The following is a 21,656-nucleotide window of genomic DNA, read 5'->3' as shown; positions in this document are numbered from 1 at the left end:
CGAGCTCATGGGGCTTTGGGGGGCAGCTAGACAGAAACTGCAACAGCGCTTTAGCAGGAAACCCAAGGCCCCTCCATAGCCTCGCCCTCCTTACCTCTGCAGCTTTGTGTCTCCCCGCTTTTCAACTTCCTGCCTCAAAATCTTAGGCCCGAGCTGCAGAAGGTGTGGTTCTCTGGGAAGAGCACTCCATTTCTCCTTGCCTCCCTTTGTGCGTGCTCTGTGCTCTGCTTTCAGTACCTCTCCCCTGAATTTCTCATAATACAGTAGCATGCGTCCTGTAACAGGCAGGCGGCTCAGGGAGCGCCCGCCACAGGAGTCTTGGCCGGCCAGCGCGGGCTGGGAGTGATGTGCTCTTTGCCTCTTTTCTCTTCCTTCCCTTCTCTGCTGGCTCTCTCTTTCTCCCCCCACCCAGTGCTGTGGATTGAACCCAAGACTGAGCTACAGCCTCAGCCCATTTTTATTTTGAGTTGAAGTCTTGCTTAGTTGCTTAACCTGCCTTGCCTGTGCTCAAATTTGCAATCCTCCTGCCTCAACCTCCGGAGCGCTGGGCTTACAGGTGTGAGAGTCACGCCCAGGCTGCACGCTGCCTCTTTATCACGTGAGCTCCTCACGTGTGGTGGCCCTGCCTGGCTCTTCCGTGTTTCTCTGTGCTTAATTCAGAGCTTGCTGTGGAGTAAGTACTCAGTAAATATCTGATGAACGCATGAATTGTCCAGAATCAGAAAAGCTCCCGGGTTTTAAATGAACAAACGTTTTTAGATTCTTTTGTTTCTATACGAATGCTATTAGTTTTCAGAAATATTTCCTGTAATCTTCTTATTTTCATAGAATTGATTTTCTTTTTCCACTGTTTTTGTTTAAAGATGGCGGATAGGTGTGTGTAGCGTGAAACCTGGATTGTTGCTGAGGATTCTCAATTTTTGTGTATAGAGGTAATTTTATAATAAGTAAATTGGATTTTTATTTCCTGTTAGAACCTAATGTTGCTAACAGATATGACAGTGGGTCTTCAAATATGGCTGTGGTGCCCCAAACTTGCGAAACTAGTGTGGAGTAAGCATGTTCTGTAGCAGAGATCATTGCCTGCATGAACATCGCACATGCTGGAGAACTCACACACTGGGCAAGGGGCGGGGAGACCTCCCCACCCGAGCTACAGCCCTGGCCTGGGTGGACGAAGACTTCGTCCTAAAAACCCATGGCCTGGACTTGGTTCACTTTGCTTCTGGAGATAACTAGTACGAAGCAACACTGATAACTCCAGTCTAAACCAATTTCGTGTCGTGCTTTGATCTTTAAAACTAAATCTTGTAAAAGCGAATGTCAAACACGTTGATAGAAGCAAATGCAAAAAAATAAAATGTGTAAAGCACATGTAAATACGCTACCAAGACAAATTTCCTAGCTCCTGCCTGAGCCCCTGAATTCCCCTGAACATTAAGTGTATTTAGGGTGTGGTGGCCATCGTACCCACAGGAAAGCGACTTGGTAGGAATTGCTTTGCGGGTCTAGCTATGTGCAGCTAGTGAAGTTGCCCCAGGCTTGATTTTCACCTCCCGAGAACAAATCCCTTTGCTGCACTGTCCTCAGAGGCTGGGTGCATTGAACCCTGCAAGACCTACTTGGAGGTTAAGTATCTATGGCTCCCAGCTAATCCCTGTAATCTGCTGCTTAAACAACAGCTTGCGTTCCTGGCTCACCAGTTTCTGAATGCGAGGGGTTTGGTTTTCCCTTTTGTGCAGCAGTCCCTGGAAGAGCCATGAGCCTGCTTGTGTGTGCGTGCATCATGCTTGGTGCGTTGGGGAGAGCGAGTTCTCTGTGTCCTCCTCAGTGTTCCTGTGATTATGACGGGAGGAGTGATGGCTCAGGACCCAGGTACGGCCTCGCCTTGCTACTAAGAGCTCTGATTACTCCTGCCACAGAAGTGCCCGAGAGAGTCAGGCTGATTTGGAAAGCAAATTGGTTGACTATCAGAAAACAGAGGTCTATTTAATTTAATTTGGGTTAATTGTGTTAATACTTATTGTCCATAGATGTCCAGTTATTGTTTTCATTCTGAGCAGTTTAACTAGGACAAGACTTGCTAATTATTTGAAATTTCCAAGCACACTCTGTTATGAAAGCGTCTTTACAAGGATACAGGTAGCCCTTTCCAGAGGTCTGGCCACGCGAGCGTGTGTGTGTGTGTGTGTGTGTGTGTGTGTGTGTGTGTGTAGCCAGCTCAGAAGCTGATTCTAGAAAGTGCAGGGCCAAGAAGGGGTTGCTGGAGGTGCCGCATAGCTTGCCGTCGGGGATTTCCATCTCGCTGGAGGATTGTTCCTGTCCACAGCAGGATGGCAGGAAGGAAGGTGGAAAGAAGAGCTGGAGAGAGGTCCTTGCTTAGAACTTCTCATTTTAGCCAGTGAAACTGACAGAGTAAAGATGCCTGATAGATACGGTCGGTTGCAGACTCTGTAGGGATTTAGAGTGATTTAATCTGCAGGTTGCTTTAGCGTCTTCCTGCGGAGTGAGAGTGGTAATTTGTTTTAATGTGTTTCTCCTTTTAGATATAATTTGAATGCAAAGCAGAACTCTTAGTAGCTAAACACAGTAGACCTTGATTTGTTTTCCAGAGTATTTTTTAGAAATAAAATCAGATTATTTGTGACTCAAGTAAAAAGAATAGCACAACTTTAAACAAATAATAATAATTAGGGCTGGGGAGGAGCTCAGTGGAAGAACTCCTGCTCAGCATGTGTGCTGCACCAGGTTCAGTCCCAGCACTGCCAGTAATGGTAATTAATAATGATAGGAATAATAACGATAGCTTGTTTGTGAGTAATTTGTTTGGCTATTTATAAGCTTTAGTCAACCAGTTTTTGGTATCTTTTTGAGATATTCACCTGGGTAGTTAAAGATAGTAAAAAGAACAGAATAAGTTAAAGATCTTTCTGTCCAGGAATCGGCAGCTGTTAATAACCGGGCCAGGTTGCTTTTGAGGGAAATGCTTCCTTTTCAATAAGAAATGCTCCCTTCCCTGTGGTGGCCTCATTATTGACCCATTTTACAAAAATAAGAGAATATTATGCCTGCTAAGAATGCTGGAAATAATCTAGTTTAAACTTGTCATTTCACAGATGAAGAAATGAGGCTGTACACAGATGAAGTGATTTGTCAGTGGCCGTGGAGGTGCGCTGATGTAGTGTTGAGTTGATCGATATGTCCACCAGCAGATGAGTGGATAAACTAAAGGTGCTGTTTACACACAATGGAGCACTGCTCTGTCATGAGGAAGGATAGACTTGAGTCCTTTGTAGGAAAATGGAAGCACCTGGAGACCATGATGTTACGTGAAATAAGTCAGACACACAGGCTTAAATACCACATAGTTTCTCTTCTGTGAGAACCCCAGAGTATAAATAAAGGACAAAATAAGAGGCAGATAATAGGACACTGGAAGCAGCTCTTTCTCAAATGGGAAGAGGATCCAGAGATGGAGGGAGGGGAGGAAGGAAGGGAAAGAGATGAGAAAAGGAGTGAGCATGTGCTACGCACACGCCCTAACTCCACACAGGGAATAGAAACATTACTTACTGCAAATATGGGCTAATGTACAAAAAGAGGCTAGGCCTTTAGCTTCCCATCTTGGCTTTTCTGTTGTAGCATGGCGAGATGCCTATTTAATGAGCAGAAACTGCTATTGCTCTGATGCAAAGTAGCACTGAAATTTGTAATGTAAGATAGAGATGAAGACGCGCTAAGGTGTCTCTTCAGAGAATTTCCGTGGTTCCGTAATGTTTTCTCATAAAACTATAGGAAGGAGGTGACACTGGAAGGTGACACTATCGAGGACACTGGAATTCTCTGCTGCTCTGTTTATGTTGTGGGGTGGCTTTAAAAACGAACGGATATAATGTGATGTGTTTTTACTGAGTGATTGTTTTATCATTATGATTTGTTAAATGTATATTGTGTCATAATTCTGATGATGTTTTGCAAAACTGTTTTTTGTTCATTTTCCGGAACATAGATGAATCTTATGGGAGATAAATAGGAAGTTTTCAAATGAATACAAATTCTCAGATTCTTCACATTTCAACCCACACGTGGGACGGGCCTGTTTCACTGTACCAGCAGAAGGATCTCAGCATAGCTCGATCAAGGCCATTCAAGGGGCAGAAGGAGCAAATGCAATTCCGGCTAACTCCTTAGCTGGAGAGCAATGCGCAGGTCATGTTGTGAAAGCGGAGCTCGACTTTAAACATCTAATGTGAATGCTTGCTTTTTTCCCAATAAAGTGATTCCCTTAAAAAGGGTCAATTTGGGACTTTATCAGAAGATTCTCTTAACATGGCCATTGCCCTCGGGTTGGGTAACAGTGGAGCAGAAAGGGAGCCCTGCCCTCGCTGGCTGGGAGACCCTGGACAAATGGTGTAATATCGGGGACCATGTTCCTTTTGGATGTAAAGCAGGTGTTGTGAGAGCAAACTCCTGTGGGGTGCGTGTGTGCCAGGCAGGCCCAGTTTCACACTCGCTGTGAGGAATCATCACAAAGGAGCCATAGCGGAAATGATAGAAAGTTGCTTCCCCTGGCCGGAGGAGGTGGCAGAGCTTAGATCTGAACTGAGATCAGGTGGAGGGCAGAGCTGGGGCCCTTGCCTGTTCCCCAGTGTCTACCGCCTCGGCCGCTGTGATCCCTCAGAGGGATGGGCAGCCCGGCCTGGACAGCCCTCCAGAGATAGCAGGTGAGCTGCATGACGCTGCGCTACTCAGTCCTTTTGTACCACGATTATGGCCATTTCACATGGCTCAGGCTGACCATTGCTACTGTCATGACAACAAATATGATGACAATGAGGATGAGGATGGTGGCTCATTATTGATAACCAAGACAGCCAGACCGAACAGATACACACACACACACACACACACACACACACACATATATTTTTGTACCAGGGATTGAACTCAGGACCTTGCTCTTGCCAGGCAGGTGCTGTGCCACTGAGCTACATCCCTGGCCTTAAAACAGATATTTTGTGACAAGAAGAGAATGAAAAGTTATACACTGTTTCCAAGTGGGTCCTGAAAGCACCTCTTTGTGTCGCTGTCTGATGCCAGGTCAGTGCTGTGTACCGATCTGGACATGAATGAAGTCCCCACCAACATCCCCGTGGACACAGTAAAGCTCCGCATCGAGAAGACCATCATCCACAGCGTCCCCGCGGAGGCCTTCTACTACCTGGTGGAGCTCCGCTACCTGTGGCTGGCGTACAACTCCCTGGCCAGTGTGGAGCCCAGCAGCTTCTACAACCTGAGGGGGCTGCATGAGCTGCGCTTGGGCGGGAACGCTCTGGCCGCCTTCCCGTGGACCTCGCTGGCCGACACGCCCCGCCTGAAGACCCTGGACCTGCACAGTAACCGAATCGCCAGTGTGCCCAGCGAGGCGGGCAGGTATCTGAAGAACCTCGCCTATCTGGATTTATCGAGCAACAGACTCACAACGCTGCCACCAGACTTCCTGGAGAGCTGGTCGCAGGTAGCCAGGACGCCCCCCCGAAGCCCCGAGCCTTCACCAGGGAGAGTTATCCTGGGTAAGCTCGCCAGCTTTGCACGCGTACGCACACCTTTAGCTGTCCAGGGTTTTAAAGCCTAACATTTGGTTTCTAACTCGGTACTTGTGCCCAGAAACTTCTTCTATGGCACTGAGGACGGAACTTGGGACCTCATGCGTGCCGGGTGAGTGCTCCAGGCCTGAGCTGCATGCCCAGCCTTTTTATTTCATTCCGAGTCCTCTAAATTGCCCAAAGTGGGCTTGAACTTCTAATCCTCCTGCCTCAGTCTCCTGAGTAACCATATTTGGATTTTAGAATAGCGCCTCATCAGACATCTTGCCTCTAGTCACCTGTTTCCCTGGTGTGAGGTGGAATGTGTTTGCACAAGCACGCTTATCCGTGTGTATGTGTGTACACACGTGCATATGCATGTTTGCATGTGTGTACATGTGCATGTGTGCATGTATGTGTGTATGTAACCCGAGAGTGCCATCCGTCCCAGAGGCCCCTGGGCCGGGGACAGACCCTGCCGACCCAGCCTGACCGGCAGGCAAGCGCCCCCATGTCCCCCCCTGCTACGCTCAGCCCTCTGCTGTCCGCTCCGCCCCCCTCACCAGGTGCTTCCGGGGAGAAGGTGGCACCTTGCCAGGCAGCAGCGCTCGCGGGTCAGGCAGATCGGCTTCCAGCCTTCCGTTACCCACAGAGAGGCGGCGGAGACACCGTGGTTTTCCTGGGCTGGTGACGCCGGCTCAAGGCGATTGCCCGGCTGGCAGCAGGGAGCCGAGCCCGCCCTCCCCAGCTGTCAGCCATTAACCGTCCGGCAGTTTGACTGGCCAACATTTTGCCGTGGAGTCTGCCCATTAAGCCTCAGGTCAACTCCCAGCTCCGGCTCCTGCGGCTCCCCGCAGGCTGCATTTCTCAGGCAGAACCGTGGGGAGTAGCCAGGGAGATGACTTCTCAGCCTTTTGGGACGAGAGGCAACACAGATGCTGTCCACGCCGCACACGTCCGTGTTGAGCAGTCTCTCATGCCCCGTATTTGTTGGAGTAAATTATGAATTCCAGTTGAGCTTTTTTGAAAAAAAGAAAGTGCTGCGATGCACTCCCACGGTGTGAGCATTGATCTCGTTGAAGGAAGATGTAGGTACTGTGACACTGAACTGGGAGCAGTGAGAACCCTGCGGGGAGGGAAGCGCACCTGAGATTTGCGTTCAAGGCATCTCATGGATTTCTCACTGCCGATCAGTCCTTCCGATGGTTTTGATTAGTATTGCGGGATGAGTTGGAGGGGAAAACACCTTAGTTCAACAGCTGTTTGTGGAATCCCTGCCATCCACGCCCATAGGCACCATGCAAACCTACCCCGAGATACATATTATTTCAGCCAATTTGATTCTCACGAGTGAGGCTCTTAGTGTCTTAGACACGGAGATTCTATTTCTCTACATGTTTTAAAAAGTTTCTTCAAAAGCAATTCTTCATTCTAATAGAATTATCCAATGGAGATATAGAGCACAAAATAAAATTCAATTACTCTGTTGCTATTAATAGCTCTTTACTAATTAGTCACTTAATATTGCTATGAAGAAGCAATTAACATTTCACCTGTGAACTCAATCTGAATGAGACCTTATGATCAGACAGAAAGGGCTTTGAAATTTCAGTGTCCATCAGTTACCCAAGCAGCTCTCTGTTTTTCTGTCCAGGTTCTTTAAAAATAATAATGTGAAAATACTTTTAGCATAGCATTACATCTAAAATGCAGGATATACAATGTGTATAAGGCATGATTTTAACAACTGAAAAACGTGCAGAGAGACATGTTGCTTTACTGTCCTTCGTGGGTGGCAGGGTGTCCTCATTCTTCTTATTTCTGAACGGTTCGGCAGTGATCGTATGTTATACAGTGCTGAGCTGTGTGCTGTTACAAACAGAATAACTTGTCAAGACAAGGCTGAGTATGCGTCTCATGTAGAAACTTTCTTTTCACCTGGAACAGGGAGACAGCAGGTCTTGCTTGCTCCACTTTGCCCACAGAACTGTTATGAGAGGAAATGCGGTTATTTTCTGTGAGTTTTTTGAAGATGAAGCACCCAGTCTCTGATGTTGTAGATCACTAGCCATCCATCCACTCGGCTCTCACTGAGATGGGTGTGCCCTATGAAGAAAGAGTCTATATTTAGTTTTTTTAGGTTTAGACAGTATTTGAGTCTTCCAGTTGCATTGGTGAAATATAATGATAAGAACCAGTTCTAGATTTTCTAGAATTCAGTGTTTAACTCTACCAATTCCATCTTCCAAGTGCCCTGTAGACTTACTTTTGTACTATTTCAGTGGGACATTTCTGTTTTTACGTAACTTGTACTATACCGTGTTTATTATTGTTAGTAGATGGAGGTTCTGCTTGTCATAATGATAGGAATAACCAATATTGACAGAGCTATTCGGGGCAGTCTAGTTTTAACTCTTTACGTACGTAAATTCCTCACGTCTGTGTTACCCTGGCCTAAGCACCATTCCCTCACATTGTACAGAAGAGGACGGGCACGAGTGAAGCCGTTTCCTAAGATTCTCTCACCACACAGGAGACCTAGGGGTTGAACATAGTTGTCTGAGTTACTTTTCTTGTTGCTGAGACAAATACCTGAGATCCGAAAGTTAAGGAGGAAAAGGTTTGTTTGGCTCACAGTTTGCAGAGGTTTCAGTGCATACTCAGCTGGGACCAAGCTGGGGTGGTGTGGCAGAGGGCATCACAGACGAGAAACAGCTCATGGTGGGCAGAAGACAGTGAAGTAGTGAAGAGATAGCGAGTAACAAGCAACAGGCAACAAGCAGCAACCCTCTTTGTGAGCCTTATATCCTATCCAGGCCCCCACTCTAGGGCAGACAGCACTCACACCCAGGGAGGGGCAGCCTTAACCCTAGCATCCTACCATCATCTCATCCTTGATCCCAGCAGCACACACCCATGATCCAGCCACCTCTTCAAAGCCCCACCTATGACCCCACGAGGCCTTGGGGGTCATCTAGACACAGCCATGACAACAGCCCACCTGGGTCGGGGACCCACCTTCTCCAGCTCTTCATAATGTAAGGTATGGGATAATCTAAGCTATTTCCTTACATAGGCATCGCTTGGCTGACCTCTTTAAACCATGCAACACAGGGACAGGTTTTTCAGTTGTTTTCTCTCTCTCTCCTAATGTGAATAAAAATATCAATATGGTAAAACTGGCCTTTAATGTATCCATAAAACCATAATCCAGAATCCTGGGAATAAACATTTAAAGTAGCTATGAGGTTGATTTTTTATTTCTAGCACAGGTAAAATTCCATGGCCTCTTTCTCCAGATGAATGAAACACTTGTGGAAGCATATTCTGTAAAGTCTGCCACTTTACCTTGGAGGAAAACCCCGCAGTAGAAGAGGGCATGAAATGCTTTACTGGGGGCTTGTCACCTGCAGCCAGATTTGCTCGTTGTGAACATGTGCATAGCGGAACTCACCTGCAGGCTGCGGTGGCCTTCGTATTCCCCCGGGACTCCCCAGGTGGCATTCTTTACTGGTGAATTCTGCCTGTGCTCGGTGCAGGAGACAAACCCACGGGGTGAAGCTCCCTCCTTCCCCGGGCCTCCCGAGGACCTCACACATGCGTACCATCCCCATGGCGCCCCGAGGCGGGCCTGTGACTGCACCGGCTCTCTCTGCAGCTGGCAAAGGAGGCAGAGACAAGCCTCAAATCCAGCCCAGCTCCAGAAACATCACCTTCATTTGTAAACTTTTAAACAACTGTGATATTGAGGCTCACTTTGCATGCAGGGGAGTGCAAGGCCTGAGGGTGCAGTCTGAGACATTCGGAGAAGAGGCCAACCCATGGAACTCACGCCCTCATCCTGATCCCGAGGACTCCTGTCACCCCGGAAAGGTCCCCGCTTCCCATTCCCTGGAATCGTCCTCTCTCCACCTGAGTCCTCACCCTGGGCTACTTCTGCTGCTCTCCAACGCCTGGTCAGGGGAATGGCAGCCCTCGCCCTCTCGTGGCAGGCTTCTCGCCTCAGCGTCGTGTTGCTGAGCCCCTCCTGGTGCCCACGCTGATGGTCCCCAGTGCCGATCCTACTCAGCTGCAAGAGTGAACCCGTGGCTCCGCCTTTCTCCTGCTGCTGGACGCACGGGCTCTTTCTAGTTTGGGGGTATTGTGAGCTAGGCTTCTATTCACATTATTTTACAAACTTTTTGTGTCCTACATTTTTATTTCTCTTGGATGAGTTCCTAGGGTTGGAATTGCTGGTTATCCGATGGCTATGTATATAGCTTGTGAAGAAACCTCAGATATGCAAAGAGGCTTCGTAGCACTGCATTCCCACCAGCCCCGTGAGGCTGCTGACCCACACGCTCCCCAGTCTTCGGGCTGTGTGTTTCACTTGGTTGTCCTGTGGGTGGGCTGGTCCATCTGGAAGTAGGATCACTTTGCGATTTTAATTTTAATTTGTATCTTCCTGATACCTAATGCTGTCGGCCAGGTGTCCATTTGTTTACTGACCACTTGCATAATATTCCTTATGAAACATCTCTTCACATCTAAGCTTTTAGGGTTTTTTTAAAAAAACTGTTGAAAAAACTGTTGCCAGGGATTTAGCTCAGTGGTTTGGTCGCCTGCTGCGCAAGTACAAGGACCTGAGTTCAATCCCCAGTACCAGAAAACAAACAAAAAACAAAAAAACCTGTTGAATAGGGGACCGGGGATTTAGCTCAGTGGTTTCGCCACCTGCTGCACAAGTGCAAGGACAGGAGTTCGATCTCCAGTACCACCCCCCCCCCAAACAAACAAACTGTTGAATACAAATCATTTGACAATTATGTGCATTGTAAATATTTTTTCTAAAGTTGGCTTGTTCATTCATTTTTTCACAAAGTATTTGGTAGGAAAGTTATAAAAAGTTGGCATTATCAGATTTGTTACTTTTTAACAGTTGGTACTTACTGTATACCTTCTGTGAAATACTGCCTACCTCACACTGAGATATTTTACTTGGTTTATAGTTTTAGCCTTTATATGCAACATTTAGCTTTGTAGTCTTAACCTTTGCCTCATGACTATGATCTATCTCAAAATATTTTTTGAGGGGTTGAGGTTTATCTTTTCTCCTAAACAGATGTTCAGTTGCTCTGGTGCCATTTGTGGGACTTCCCTCTTCCCGCTGGTTCCATCTTCACAGGGCTGAGGAACACGTTGTCTTCTTCACCTTAAAGGGCTTATCGTCTGCAAAAAAACGTATTGCTGACTGTTCACACACACTGACTTACACACACAAATAGCACATTTAATCCAACTACTCTGAAGCATGAAAAAATTCTATATTTCTGTTCTAGAAAGGGATAAAGGAAAGCTGACTTGCCCCATCCGAGAAGAGTTACATAAAATTTTTAATTAATGCAAATTATTGTTATTGTGGTCAGTGTGTTGCCTTGAAGGAATGCAGTGAAAGTAACACTTTAACTTTAGAGAATTTTTTGTACTTTTGTCCCTAGAAGAAAAAACACTTGATGAATGTGTTCTATTCTTGAATCACTTCAGGTTTTAAAAAGCGTACCTTTGACTTTAGATGTTTCAAAACAGAAATAAATATGCATAGTATTTTTGAGGGATTTAAAAATATTTACTCCTGTTTTCTATAATTTTTAGATGTAACTATTTGGTTTAATTTTTTAAAAAGAAATTTGTTTTACCATGAACACATTTTTATGATAGTCTTAAGGTATAAATGAAATGATTAATGTTCTAGCTCCTGGACCTTCCAATATAAACATTATGTTCCAGATGTTGCTGCTTAGACCTTTTTTTTTATTCATTAAGTTTATCGGTACATTTTAGGTATACAATATGCTGACATTCATCATTGGGAATTTGTACGTTTACATGTTGTATCTTGGTTCTTATTACTTTTCCCCCTTCCCCTGCCCTTCGTTCAACCCCTCCATCCTTCTCTATTTACAAAGATTTTGTTTCCATTTTTTCCTTTTCTCATATTTATTCCTTTCCCTTTTTTCCTTTCCCCTCCCCTCCCACTTCCCCTTCCCCTTTGGGCCTTTTCTTCCTATTTCACATTATCCATTATAGCTAAATGGATGCACGTTGAGGCCATCCTCTTAAGTGAAATAAATAGGACACACGTGTGTAAATACTGAATAGTTTCTCTGGTGTGAGAAACTGAAAGTGTAAAAAAGGCCTTTTTTATTTGCCGATAACCCTTTCAGCTACTACTACCCATGGCTCTAACTGAGGCAGGTATGGTACAGGGAGTAGTAGAGGAGGAGGCTGAAGGAAATCTAGAGGCACACTCTACGCCACTTACAGAGTCACAGTAGTGACCTCTCTCTTCTTCAGTTTCTCTCTCCTGCAGGTGAAGCCATATTGTTGCTTCCCAGATGGTACAGCAGCATGGTGGGGAGAGACACAGCAAGGTAGCCCAGTGAGTGCCTTACAGTCAGGAAACTTACATTCAGATCCTGGCTGTCTACTTGTGTGACCTCAGGAAGATTCCTTAACCTTTTTGAACCTTGGTTTCCTCATCTTTGAAATGAGGATGATGATACTACTATCAGTGATGTTGTGATGATTGAGCAGGAGCATTTGTTAGAGCAGTGGTGGTGAACCTGTGGCATGCATGCTGCGGCGGGCTCACAGAGCCCTCTCCATCAGCACAGGAGCCAGGCCGGCCAGCCAAGGTCTGACAAACGAGCAGCATGCACTCAACAGCAAGTATCACATTAATTATGCAAAAGATGCAAATACAAACTTTTACCTTTCAATAAAAAGCTGTTTGTATCATTAAAAGCTCTGTCACTGGGTTTTTCTTTTAAGACAAAAGGTGTTATTATGTATGAGTTTTTTCTAAACTAAAATCTCAGCATTTGGGGTTAATTGCAGTGTAGGCACTTTGGGATAAATAAGTGGGTTCTGGGTTGCCGTTTGGGCACTCGGTCTTGAAAAGGTTCGGCACCACTGTTTTAAATGTTTAGCTGTTGCGGGGGAATTTTCTGCAGTGTCTCAAAGTTCTGCACATCTGTGAGCACAGTTGGTGTTGATGCTGCCGAAGGGCTTTTGCTAGCAAACAGTTGGTGCGGTAGAGAGAAGACTCTCCCTGCCCAGTAAAGAGCAGGCGTGCCTACCATGCGGTGTGTAAGCATAACGCTACATTCATCTGTCCTCAACTCTGGCCGGGAGTCTCGTGTCATCTGTTAATAGCCACAAAACTGTGGCAAGCTGGTGTGCCCAGAATTGAGAGGTTTCCCAAAGAATGTTTCTCAGTACTAAAATCAAGACAGTCTTAGGCAACCCGGGATAGGTTGGTTGCAGTAAAACAGAATAAAATCTCAGCACCTTTGCAGTTCTTGAAGTATTTGCTATGGGAGAACATTAACTTTTAATTTGTGCTAACATTATTAGTCTAGCACATCGGGGCAAGGTGTTTGAAAATATATGGTATTCTACATATATTAATTATCATGACAGGCTACCTTTGATGGTTGTTGGCCATATTAGAAACCAGTCTTAAAAGTTAAATATGAACTAGCTATGATGAACTTAAATATCGCATGTTGATTAAAAACTGTACATATAAAATATCTTCCATGTCAGTATAACTTTTTTGGTGTTGTACTTCTGAATTTTTACTCTTTTAAGGTAGGTGCATACTTGCTGTCTTGGGGATCTTTCGATTGCTTGAAAGGTCCTCTGCACCCTGGTGGGCTCGATGCAGCACCCTATCCCCTGGAGGATGCCTGTTGTCAGTTCATACCAAAGTCAATTTTTTTTTGGTACCTGGGATCGAACTTGGGATTGAACTCGGGACCTTGTGCTTGCAAGGCAGGTGGCGGAATCACTGAGCTAAATCCCCGGCCGGCAAAGTCAAATTTTTAATCATCTGTAACTTTTCGTGGGTGTCACTGGCATTTTATGTCCTAACTGACCTCTTTAATTTGTTTGTATGGATGAGGTTGAACAATTCCAAACCTAATGCTTTATAATAACATTTAAATGCATATAAGTTGAAACTGGTAAATGTTAAAAAATGGATATAAGGTAAAGGAAAACTACTGAAAGGATTTCGCTTTTAAAAGAGTTAGAACAATAGTGATCCTCCCCCTTATTTTAATAAGAAAATCAGTTCTATTGTTCATAAAAGAGGACTTGGCTTCTGTGGTCTGGTTTGTAGTTAAAGCAAATAAACTGGCTTCATGTTGTATGGAATTCACATTTTAACTGTGAATTAAGCCAGCCTAGTCCTAAAGAAGTTGAAATATTGAACTTGAGATATTGAACTTTTAAAAAATAGACATTATTAGGGCAGTCTAGATCAGTAGTGGCGAACTTTTTAGAGACAAGTGTCCAAACTGCAGCCCCAAACCCACTTCCTTACTGCAGAGTAGCAACACTGAAAGTACACCTGAATCCTGAGGTTTTAATTTAGAAAACAAAAACCAAAACTTATCCGATGCTCAGCTGCTGGGGTGATGTGGCTCGCGGGAGAGAGGGCTCTGCGTCCTCACTGCGGCCACAGCTTTGCCACCAGTGGTCCAGGTCCACGGATTTCCTCAGTCAACAGATACGGAAGTGGGTGAAGTGGGCGCCCGCCACGCTTCCGTTCGCTCCTGGTGACCACGAGTTTCCGTGCCAGTGGGCTACTCCAGCTTTGCTTTTTTCCAGAATGCCACGGCTGGAGAGCGCTCTGGAGTCTGTCGCCTCTCATTTTATAGATAGGAAACTGAGGCTCAGCAAAACCACAGCCTCAGGGTCACAGAGCTCCATCCGGAACGCGGGCCCAGTGAAGTTTGTGATGATGACGTCATTTCCTGTTAGTGTCCCGTAATTATATTTAAATTTGGCCTTAATGTACCAGGTCGACTGATATTTACAGTAAGGGGTGCCCGTGGCTCTGAGTGTCTACTAACCCGCATCGCTATTTGCGCTGTCGCAGCCTCATCAGGGCACCGTTACCTATGCATTCGCTTTGCTCCTTAGTAGATCGCGGATTACGTATGAGATTGGTCTCCGTTCAGCAAAAGATGTGAGCTGGACAGTCGAGAGTATAATTTTCTTCCGTGTGAGATTTGTGGCTTCTTCAGAGTTCGAGACTGTGCACTAAATGAGATTTGAAGTATTTTGGTTTTAGCAAAAGCGGTTAAAGTTTGTAGAGACTTTTAACAAACATAAATCAGGCTTTGATGTAATTGCTGTGAATGGTTTAATTAAAATTTCTTGTAACTCCATGAGAGAATTACTGCCACTGTACACATTCTACAGATGGGCCTGAGAAGGTCATGAGGCCCCACCCACCCGCTGTCCTGGGACTGGGATCTCAGCCAGGACCTTAGGTGTCGGAGCCACACTTGGTCACCCAGTGAGAGAAAAAACTGGAAACTGCTTGCGGCATGAAATCGGTGAAGGAGCCAACACTTAAGAGAACAGAATTCAAATTAATATTAGAGAACTCGTCCTAGTCTCAGGACTTAATGTAAAAGGCAAAGTTCAAGCTTACTCACCCTCGGGAGGAAAGCACATGTCTAAAACAGAAGACAAAGCTGGGCCTGGTGGCGCACACCTGTAATCTCAGCATTCTGGGAGGCTGAGGCAGGAGGACCGCAAACCCCGCCTAGGTGACTTAGTGATTTAGGGAAACTCTATCTCAACATTTAAGACATTTTATGTAGCTCAGTGCAAAGGCTCTGAGTTCAAGCCCAGTATTGCCAAAATAAGGAAAGAAAGAAAGAAAAGAAAAAAGTGAAATTTTATCATCCTGGCAGAAAAACGACCCAATCGTGAACAACGATGATGATATAGCTATAAATAGAAATACAGACTGTAAAAATTAACAGGTTTAAACCATGGCTACCATTTTTTAAAATTACAGCTCTGTTTTTTCTTCTCGATTTGTGTTCTACTCCATTAGTGAAAAGCCGTCACGGCAAATGTCTGAGCCATGTCCTTTTGTGCCTCAGGCATCCTGTGAGGCCTTCACAGAGAATGTGTGTGGCCCCATGTCTGACAGAATGCTCGGAAGCACATCTCACAGCCCTCTAGGGTTTTAGCAAATGCTTTTACAGTCTCACCCTGGATTTGGGTTTGGCGCTGGCGTCTTGTCTGAGTGAGAAGTTTGGAGGGGCCGGATGAAGGCAAGGTGGTTGGCTGTGGGGTTCGTGGTGCCGTCCATGGCTAAGTGGCTGCAGCTGGGCAGGGGAGCCGGGTTGGAGCAGGTCCCTGAGGCGCAGGAGGTGGACTCCAGTCCCTGCTCCTCCCTCCTCTCACTCTGCTTCCCAGCCACCATGAGGTGAGCCCCTTTCCTCTGCCAGGTCCTGCCTTCCTGCTTCTGCCGCGGAGCCAGCTGACTGGACAGAAAGTGAGTCGAAACAAGCCTTTCCTCCTGTCAGCTGTGAGTGTTGGGTGTTGTGTCCCAGCGCTGTGCCAAAGTGACCACGCCACTGGGGATGAGGAGGAAGTATCGGTTCCTCTATGCCAGCAGTCACTTACCTGTTGTCTCTCCTTGCATTTTACCAGCATGAAGCCACCACACATCAGCCTCCTTTTCAGAGCTTCTGTTTCATCGAGTAACACCGAGTTCTCTCTTCCCGCGCCTGCCGCAGCTGACGCTGACCTTACCGCGGAGCTCTCTGCCTCTCCCCAGCCAGGGCCCGCTTTCCTAGTTTCCATAACCCTTCCCGCTTTCCTGTACGCTCTCCTGGACAGGTTCCTCCAAGGACAACACATCCTGCTACAGCTTCGCAAGACGAGGCAACTCCCGTAGGCGTTTGCAGAGGGACGCGGGCAGCTCGCTGCTTGCCTTGCAGCTGTTTCTCTCTGGAAGGGAGACTTGGGTGAAGCACCTCTGTGGCACAACCCGGGACTGCATTCCGTGCACCTGCGTGTCAATCAGCCTTTCCTGTCCCATCTCCCACACGCTGCCAGTGTCTCACTGTAAGGGTTTGCGACACAACTTGTGTGAACTCCACGTCTTCACGTGCCACCACACCATGACATGTGGGAGGGAGGCCGAGTCGGTGGCTCTCAGCACCCCGTACTGTGATGCTGTCCAGGTGACTGTCCTGAAGGTGTTCTGCGGCGCCTGGAACCAAACCTTGGCTCTAGCACTGACTGGCTACGGGACTGGGCCAAGTTGTGGCCGCCGTCTCAGCGTCAGTGCTGACCTTGGCCTGCAAGCTCTTTGCCTTTCTTTGTCTCCCCTCCGTCATCTCTAAGATGAGAACAGTAGCACCTTCTCCCTCGCAGGGTTGCTGGGATTAACTGGAGTAGTACAGGGTAGGGCTTCCAGCGGGACCTAGCACAGTGCTCACTAAAGGTTAGCTTCAGTTGCTAAGGGTCTGACCTCGAGGGCGGGATCTGGTCCTTGAGGCTCCTGGGTCCTAAGGCAAAGGGACACGCGGGTGGGTGCACTGCCCCCCAAGAGCTCCCGTTGTCCTGGAAAGTGTCCAAGGACACCATGGGCCATGATGAGGGGAATTCGTCAGCAGCCTTCATGCGCTCCTGTCCTGTCCAGGCCTGCAGGACAACCCCTGGCTCTGTGACTGCCACCTCTCCAGAGTGGTGGAGCTGGCCAAGGATGCGGACCCCGGCCTGGTGCTTCTTGACCCCCTCCTGGTCTGCAATGAGCCCGAGCGCCTCGCAGGGATCCCATTCCAGAGGGTGGAGCTGGAGCAGTGTGTGAAGCCATTGGTGGTGGCCTCAGCCACCAGGATCACGTCGGCCCCGGGCAGTAACGTCCTGCTGCGATGCGACGCCACGGGCCTCCCCACCCCTCAGCTCACGTGGACCAGGGACAGCTTGCCTGCCCGTTCCGCAGGTACCGGCCTCATGGGGCCCGCGGGACGAGGGGCCCACAGAAGCCCGAACTTAGTCTGGGTTTTTGGGCAACTTGAAGAGGCTGGTTAATGAACCCCAGTGAGGCTCCGAGGCTGCTGGGTGTGGGGGTGCTGGGGTCTTCTGCTGCTGTGGCTTGACAGGGAGATGGAACCCAGGCCTTCATGCTCTTGGCCAGCGTTCCACCCCTGACCAGTGCCCACACTCCCCTGACGCAAGGGACCCCAGGACTATTACTGCTTAATCTTCTCCTTGGTTTATTTAACTACTTAGATAGCATCACCCAACCTGATCTTCTTAGGTAGAAAGCAGCATGGCACGGTAGATGGATGGTTCCTCACAAGGTCTTGTTCATCTTGGATGCAGCTTAATTTTCACTTAGGAGGCTGAGGCAGGAGGATTGCCTTGAGTTTGAGGCCAGCCTGAATTACACAGCGAGACCCTGTCTCAAAAAAAAAAAAAAAAAAAAAGTGTAACCATTGAAAACTTTTTGTAAAGGGACTTTCATACAAATTTCTTACTTTTGAGTAATCATGTAAATAATAAATTACACAGAAACCTTATTATGAAGCAAAAAGTGCAATTTTCAGAAGTAGCGATTGCAGACTGTGGAGCCGCCCTGACCAAACCCATGCTTCAGCCTCAATCTCCACAGCGAGAGCCTGACAGAGAAAGGGAAATATATGTACAACTCTTCAATGGCCGGGGATTTAGCTCAGTGGTTTTGCCACCTGCTGTGCAAGCACAAGGACCTGAGTTCGATCCCCGGTACCAAAAATCCCAACAAAAACTCTTCAAAATTAAATTCAAGTTGAGGTTCTAAAATAAAACTTGGGACTAAAAATATCAAGGCCTAATGTTTCTGTAGATAGCTACCAAACAGCTCCCAGTTTAGGCCTGTCACGTACATTATTATTCCTCAGAAAGCTTCTGGAATCAAAACAGAATGGAAATTTGTTCAGATTTTAGTGTTTAGGAAAGCAAAACTCCAATTTTGTAAAAACTAAATAATCTGCAAACAAAAACATCTATAATTTAGTTTGTCTAGGTTAAATATACAATGAATAACTTCAGGTGCAAATGATGACTCCTCCATGCCAGAAAAGACCTGCTGCACCCCCAGCTCTGTGGACAGATGCATTGAATCAGTCACAAATATCTTGAGAAATATTTAAGTAAAGCCCCAGCATGAATATCTTGTAGAATCCCAGTTACAGTGGGAAGGGGCCTTTCAGATCGCTTTGTCTCACCCTGCTTTACAAATGCAGAGACAGCTCTACAGACGCAAACTGACCTGGAAAATCAGGTGCTTTTTAGTGGACCACAGCTCACTGTACCCCAGCACCCCCGAGCTCCGTCCGCACAGCCCCTTGGAAACCACTCTCCATGCAGCTCTTGGGGACCCGGGAGGTCCTGGGCTTCACGCAAACCTCACAGAGCCCCACCCTCGATCAGATATCCACACAGCACCAGCTCCCTCCGCTGTGGTGCAGGGATGCAGGCAGCATGGAGAGCTGCTCCCCCCAGTGAGCTTCCCTCCCTCCTCATGGAGCACGCATTTGTTTTCTTGCAGTAATTCAAGAATCTCCGAGAGATGGAGTCCGATGGTCCGTAATAAGCCTGACGGGCATTTCTTACAAGGATGCTGGGGATTACAAATGCAAGGCCAAAAATTTGGCTGGGATGTCGGAAGCCGTGGTGACCATGACCGTGGTTGGCGTTGTCACAACCACCCGATCACCAGACACTTCCGACGGCAGGACAGGTGCTCACCGCGACCAGGAGGCCCAGCCAGGACCCGGGCCATGGATGTCCACACATGCTTCACCGCCATTCCCCGGGCCCTCTTTCCCCTCTTCTTCCTCCCCCTCTCCTCCCACCCCTCTTCCTTCTTCCACTTTGCCTCCCCCCTCCACTGTTTCCTTCTCTTCGTCTCCTTTCTACTCCACGGCTTCCCTCACCACCCTGAGAAGCAGCATTTCCTCAGGTGCGACCAGCACCAACAGGCAGCCTGTGCAGCCAGCCCCAGATGGGAGAAGCAGTGCGAAGGTGGAGGCGAAGGAAAGTGAGCTTCCCCCGGCCACTGCCCACAGGAAGGAAGAGCTGGCGCTGTGGGGTTGGGCAGCGCCCACGGAGGCGAATGCCACCATAGAGGGCCTGAGGGTGGTCAGCGAGACGGGGGAGAGCGCGACTCTGACGTGGAGCACTGTCAAGGCCAGCCGCCCCTCTGCGGTGACGGTGCTGTACTCCAAGTACGGGCAGAAGCACCTGCTGCTGCTGGACGCAGACGCTAGCAGCAACCGAGTCACCATAGAGGGCCTGGAGCCCGGGAGCCGGTACGTGGCGTGCGTGTGCCCCAGGGGAGCGCCTCCCCGGAGCGACCAGTGCATCACCTTTGCCACCCACAGAGCAGAAGATGGTGACTCCCAGTGGGTTTTCCTCGTGGTGGTGGCTGGTACTGCCTGTGTTGTTGCAGGGCCGTTAATTTGCTTTTTACTGTATAAAGTTTGCAGACTACAGTGTGGGTCAGAATCTTTCTGGGAAGAGGATTTGGCAAAAGAGACTTACGTCCGGTTTGAGACCCTGTCACCCGAGTCTCAGAACGTAAGGGAGCTTTGGACCCGAAGGCAGAGAGACGATTCAGAGAAACTGCTGCTGTGCTCCAGGTCAAGTGTGGAATCGCAGGTGACTTTCAAAAGCGAGGGGTGCAGACCAGAGTGCCATCCCTGAGGCCTGGGCCCAGGTGCACGCGAGCTCACAAGTGAGGCTCCCGGGGTTCAGGTGACCCCATTTCGGGGACTCTAGGACAAACTTTCATACCCTACATGAAAAACACAAATGGAATGTTTTTCAAGAAGATACCATGAAGCTTCTGAACTGAAAAGACAGCCTTGGTTTTGTGTGCGGAGGGTGTCTGTAGAAATAAGTTTAGGGTGGTGCTTCGTAAATTAATGATGATTTTTAGGTTAGTTCTTAAAAATAAACTCATTGAAAGACAGTTATAGCAAGTGGACCCTGCGTTTTTAAGAACAGTGACAGTGAAGAAAGATTAGAATAACCGGCTAAGCCTTGATGTTCACTCATGTGCAAAGTGCTTTACAGAGGTTGCTGTCGGCGTTTGCTGCCACTGCCTAGGGGACAAACGTGGGACCACGAAGAACTTAGTGTCTGCTGGGGTCTGAATGCATCTCCACGCAGAGGGCTGGGTCTGTGACTGCGGATCACTATGCATTATAATACCAGCGAGTCCTGTTCACATTCCCTGTCAAAACATTTTCCCTTGTCCTAGAAAGGGAAAGGTGTTAGCGAAACAGATTAAAAAGACGACCCTCACCAATACACCACATATATAGTAATATATAATTTTCACACATGCTGATGGTTGTGTTAAATACAACATAATGTGCTAATTTTAAAACCACGTCTTTAATATTTTGATATTTGTTCTTTTCCCTCTCTTTGTCTTTATCCCCTTCCTTTCTTTTTTTGTAACTTCTTTGGTCAGAAGATGTTCAGAAAGCCAAAGGACTGCAAGCTAAGCAGTTTCTTCTTTTGGCACATTACAGTTTGATTCTCTAGACAAAGAGAATGCCTCTGAAATCACTAACTATCCTTTGAAAGTCTTTTTTTAAGGTCTCAAAAGGTTATTGTAGGATTTTGAAAGAAAAATTACAGGGGATTCATTTGGTCAAGATTTTATCCTGGGTTTAAAACATCAGGGGAATTGGAGGAGGATAAAGGATACATAGGAATACACAGGCCCATAAGTGATACTCAGGTTTTTCTAAGGAGGCTTTCCTTAGCTGTAGGAGACTGTGAGAGAGATCGTGGTTGGTAAGGGTGACGAGAGCCAAAAGGCCCCTGGAGCATCACGGGGCTGACTGGATGCATCGCTCGGCCGTGCGAGGTGGCTGCCTGGGGCTGCAGGGCCAGGCCATGTCGGCACAGAGGCCACTGTCAGGAACCTTAGAATGAGCCGAAGCTTTCGAGAGCTGGAACCCTCTGTAGGAGAAACACCCAGTAACTGACCAAGGCCGGGCCCGGGGGTCAGGGAGGGAGGGTGCTGCAGCCCCAAGCTTGTCCTCAGGCTCCAGACCTGCCTGGGCTCCCCACTGTCCCCAGCCCTTCCTGGCCTCTGGTCTGCTTCCCTCTCTGTCCTGTGGAGCGAGGCCCAAGCAAACTGCCTGGGCATCCACCCAGCTGACACATCCTCGGGGGAAGCTAACCGGACCCCTAAACCCTCACTCGTGG

At 47.6% G+C, this 21,656-nt stretch overlaps 1 protein-coding gene across 1 annotated transcript; it reads left to right on the top strand.

The window, feature by feature from the left end:
- Window positions 1-1,737: 1,737 nt before the first annotated feature.
- Lrit3 (leucine rich repeat, Ig-like and transmembrane domains 3) lies at window positions 1,738-20,220 on the top strand. The gene is made up of 4 exons (XM_004866292.4): window positions 1,738-1,875; window positions 5,101-5,573; window positions 17,086-17,388; window positions 18,979-20,220. Exons 1-4 carry the CDS (start codon window positions 1,760-1,762, stop codon window positions 20,133-20,135), a joined length of 2,049 nt encoding a protein of 682 aa, XP_004866349.3. The 5' UTR covers window positions 1,738-1,759; the 3' UTR covers window positions 20,136-20,220.
- The last annotated feature ends 1,436 nt before the right edge of the window (window positions 20,221-21,656 follow it).

This window comes from Heterocephalus glaber, unplaced genomic scaffold (genome assembly GCF_053883595.1).
Source record: "Heterocephalus glaber isolate CG9 unplaced genomic scaffold, H.glaber_assembly_v1.0 deba00001688, whole genome shotgun sequence".
Lineage (NCBI taxonomy): Eukaryota > Metazoa > Chordata > Mammalia > Rodentia > Bathyergidae > Heterocephalus > Heterocephalus glaber.
The sequence above is the reverse complement of the archived record's forward strand: the minus strand, read 5'-3'. Positions and strand labels throughout refer to the sequence as shown.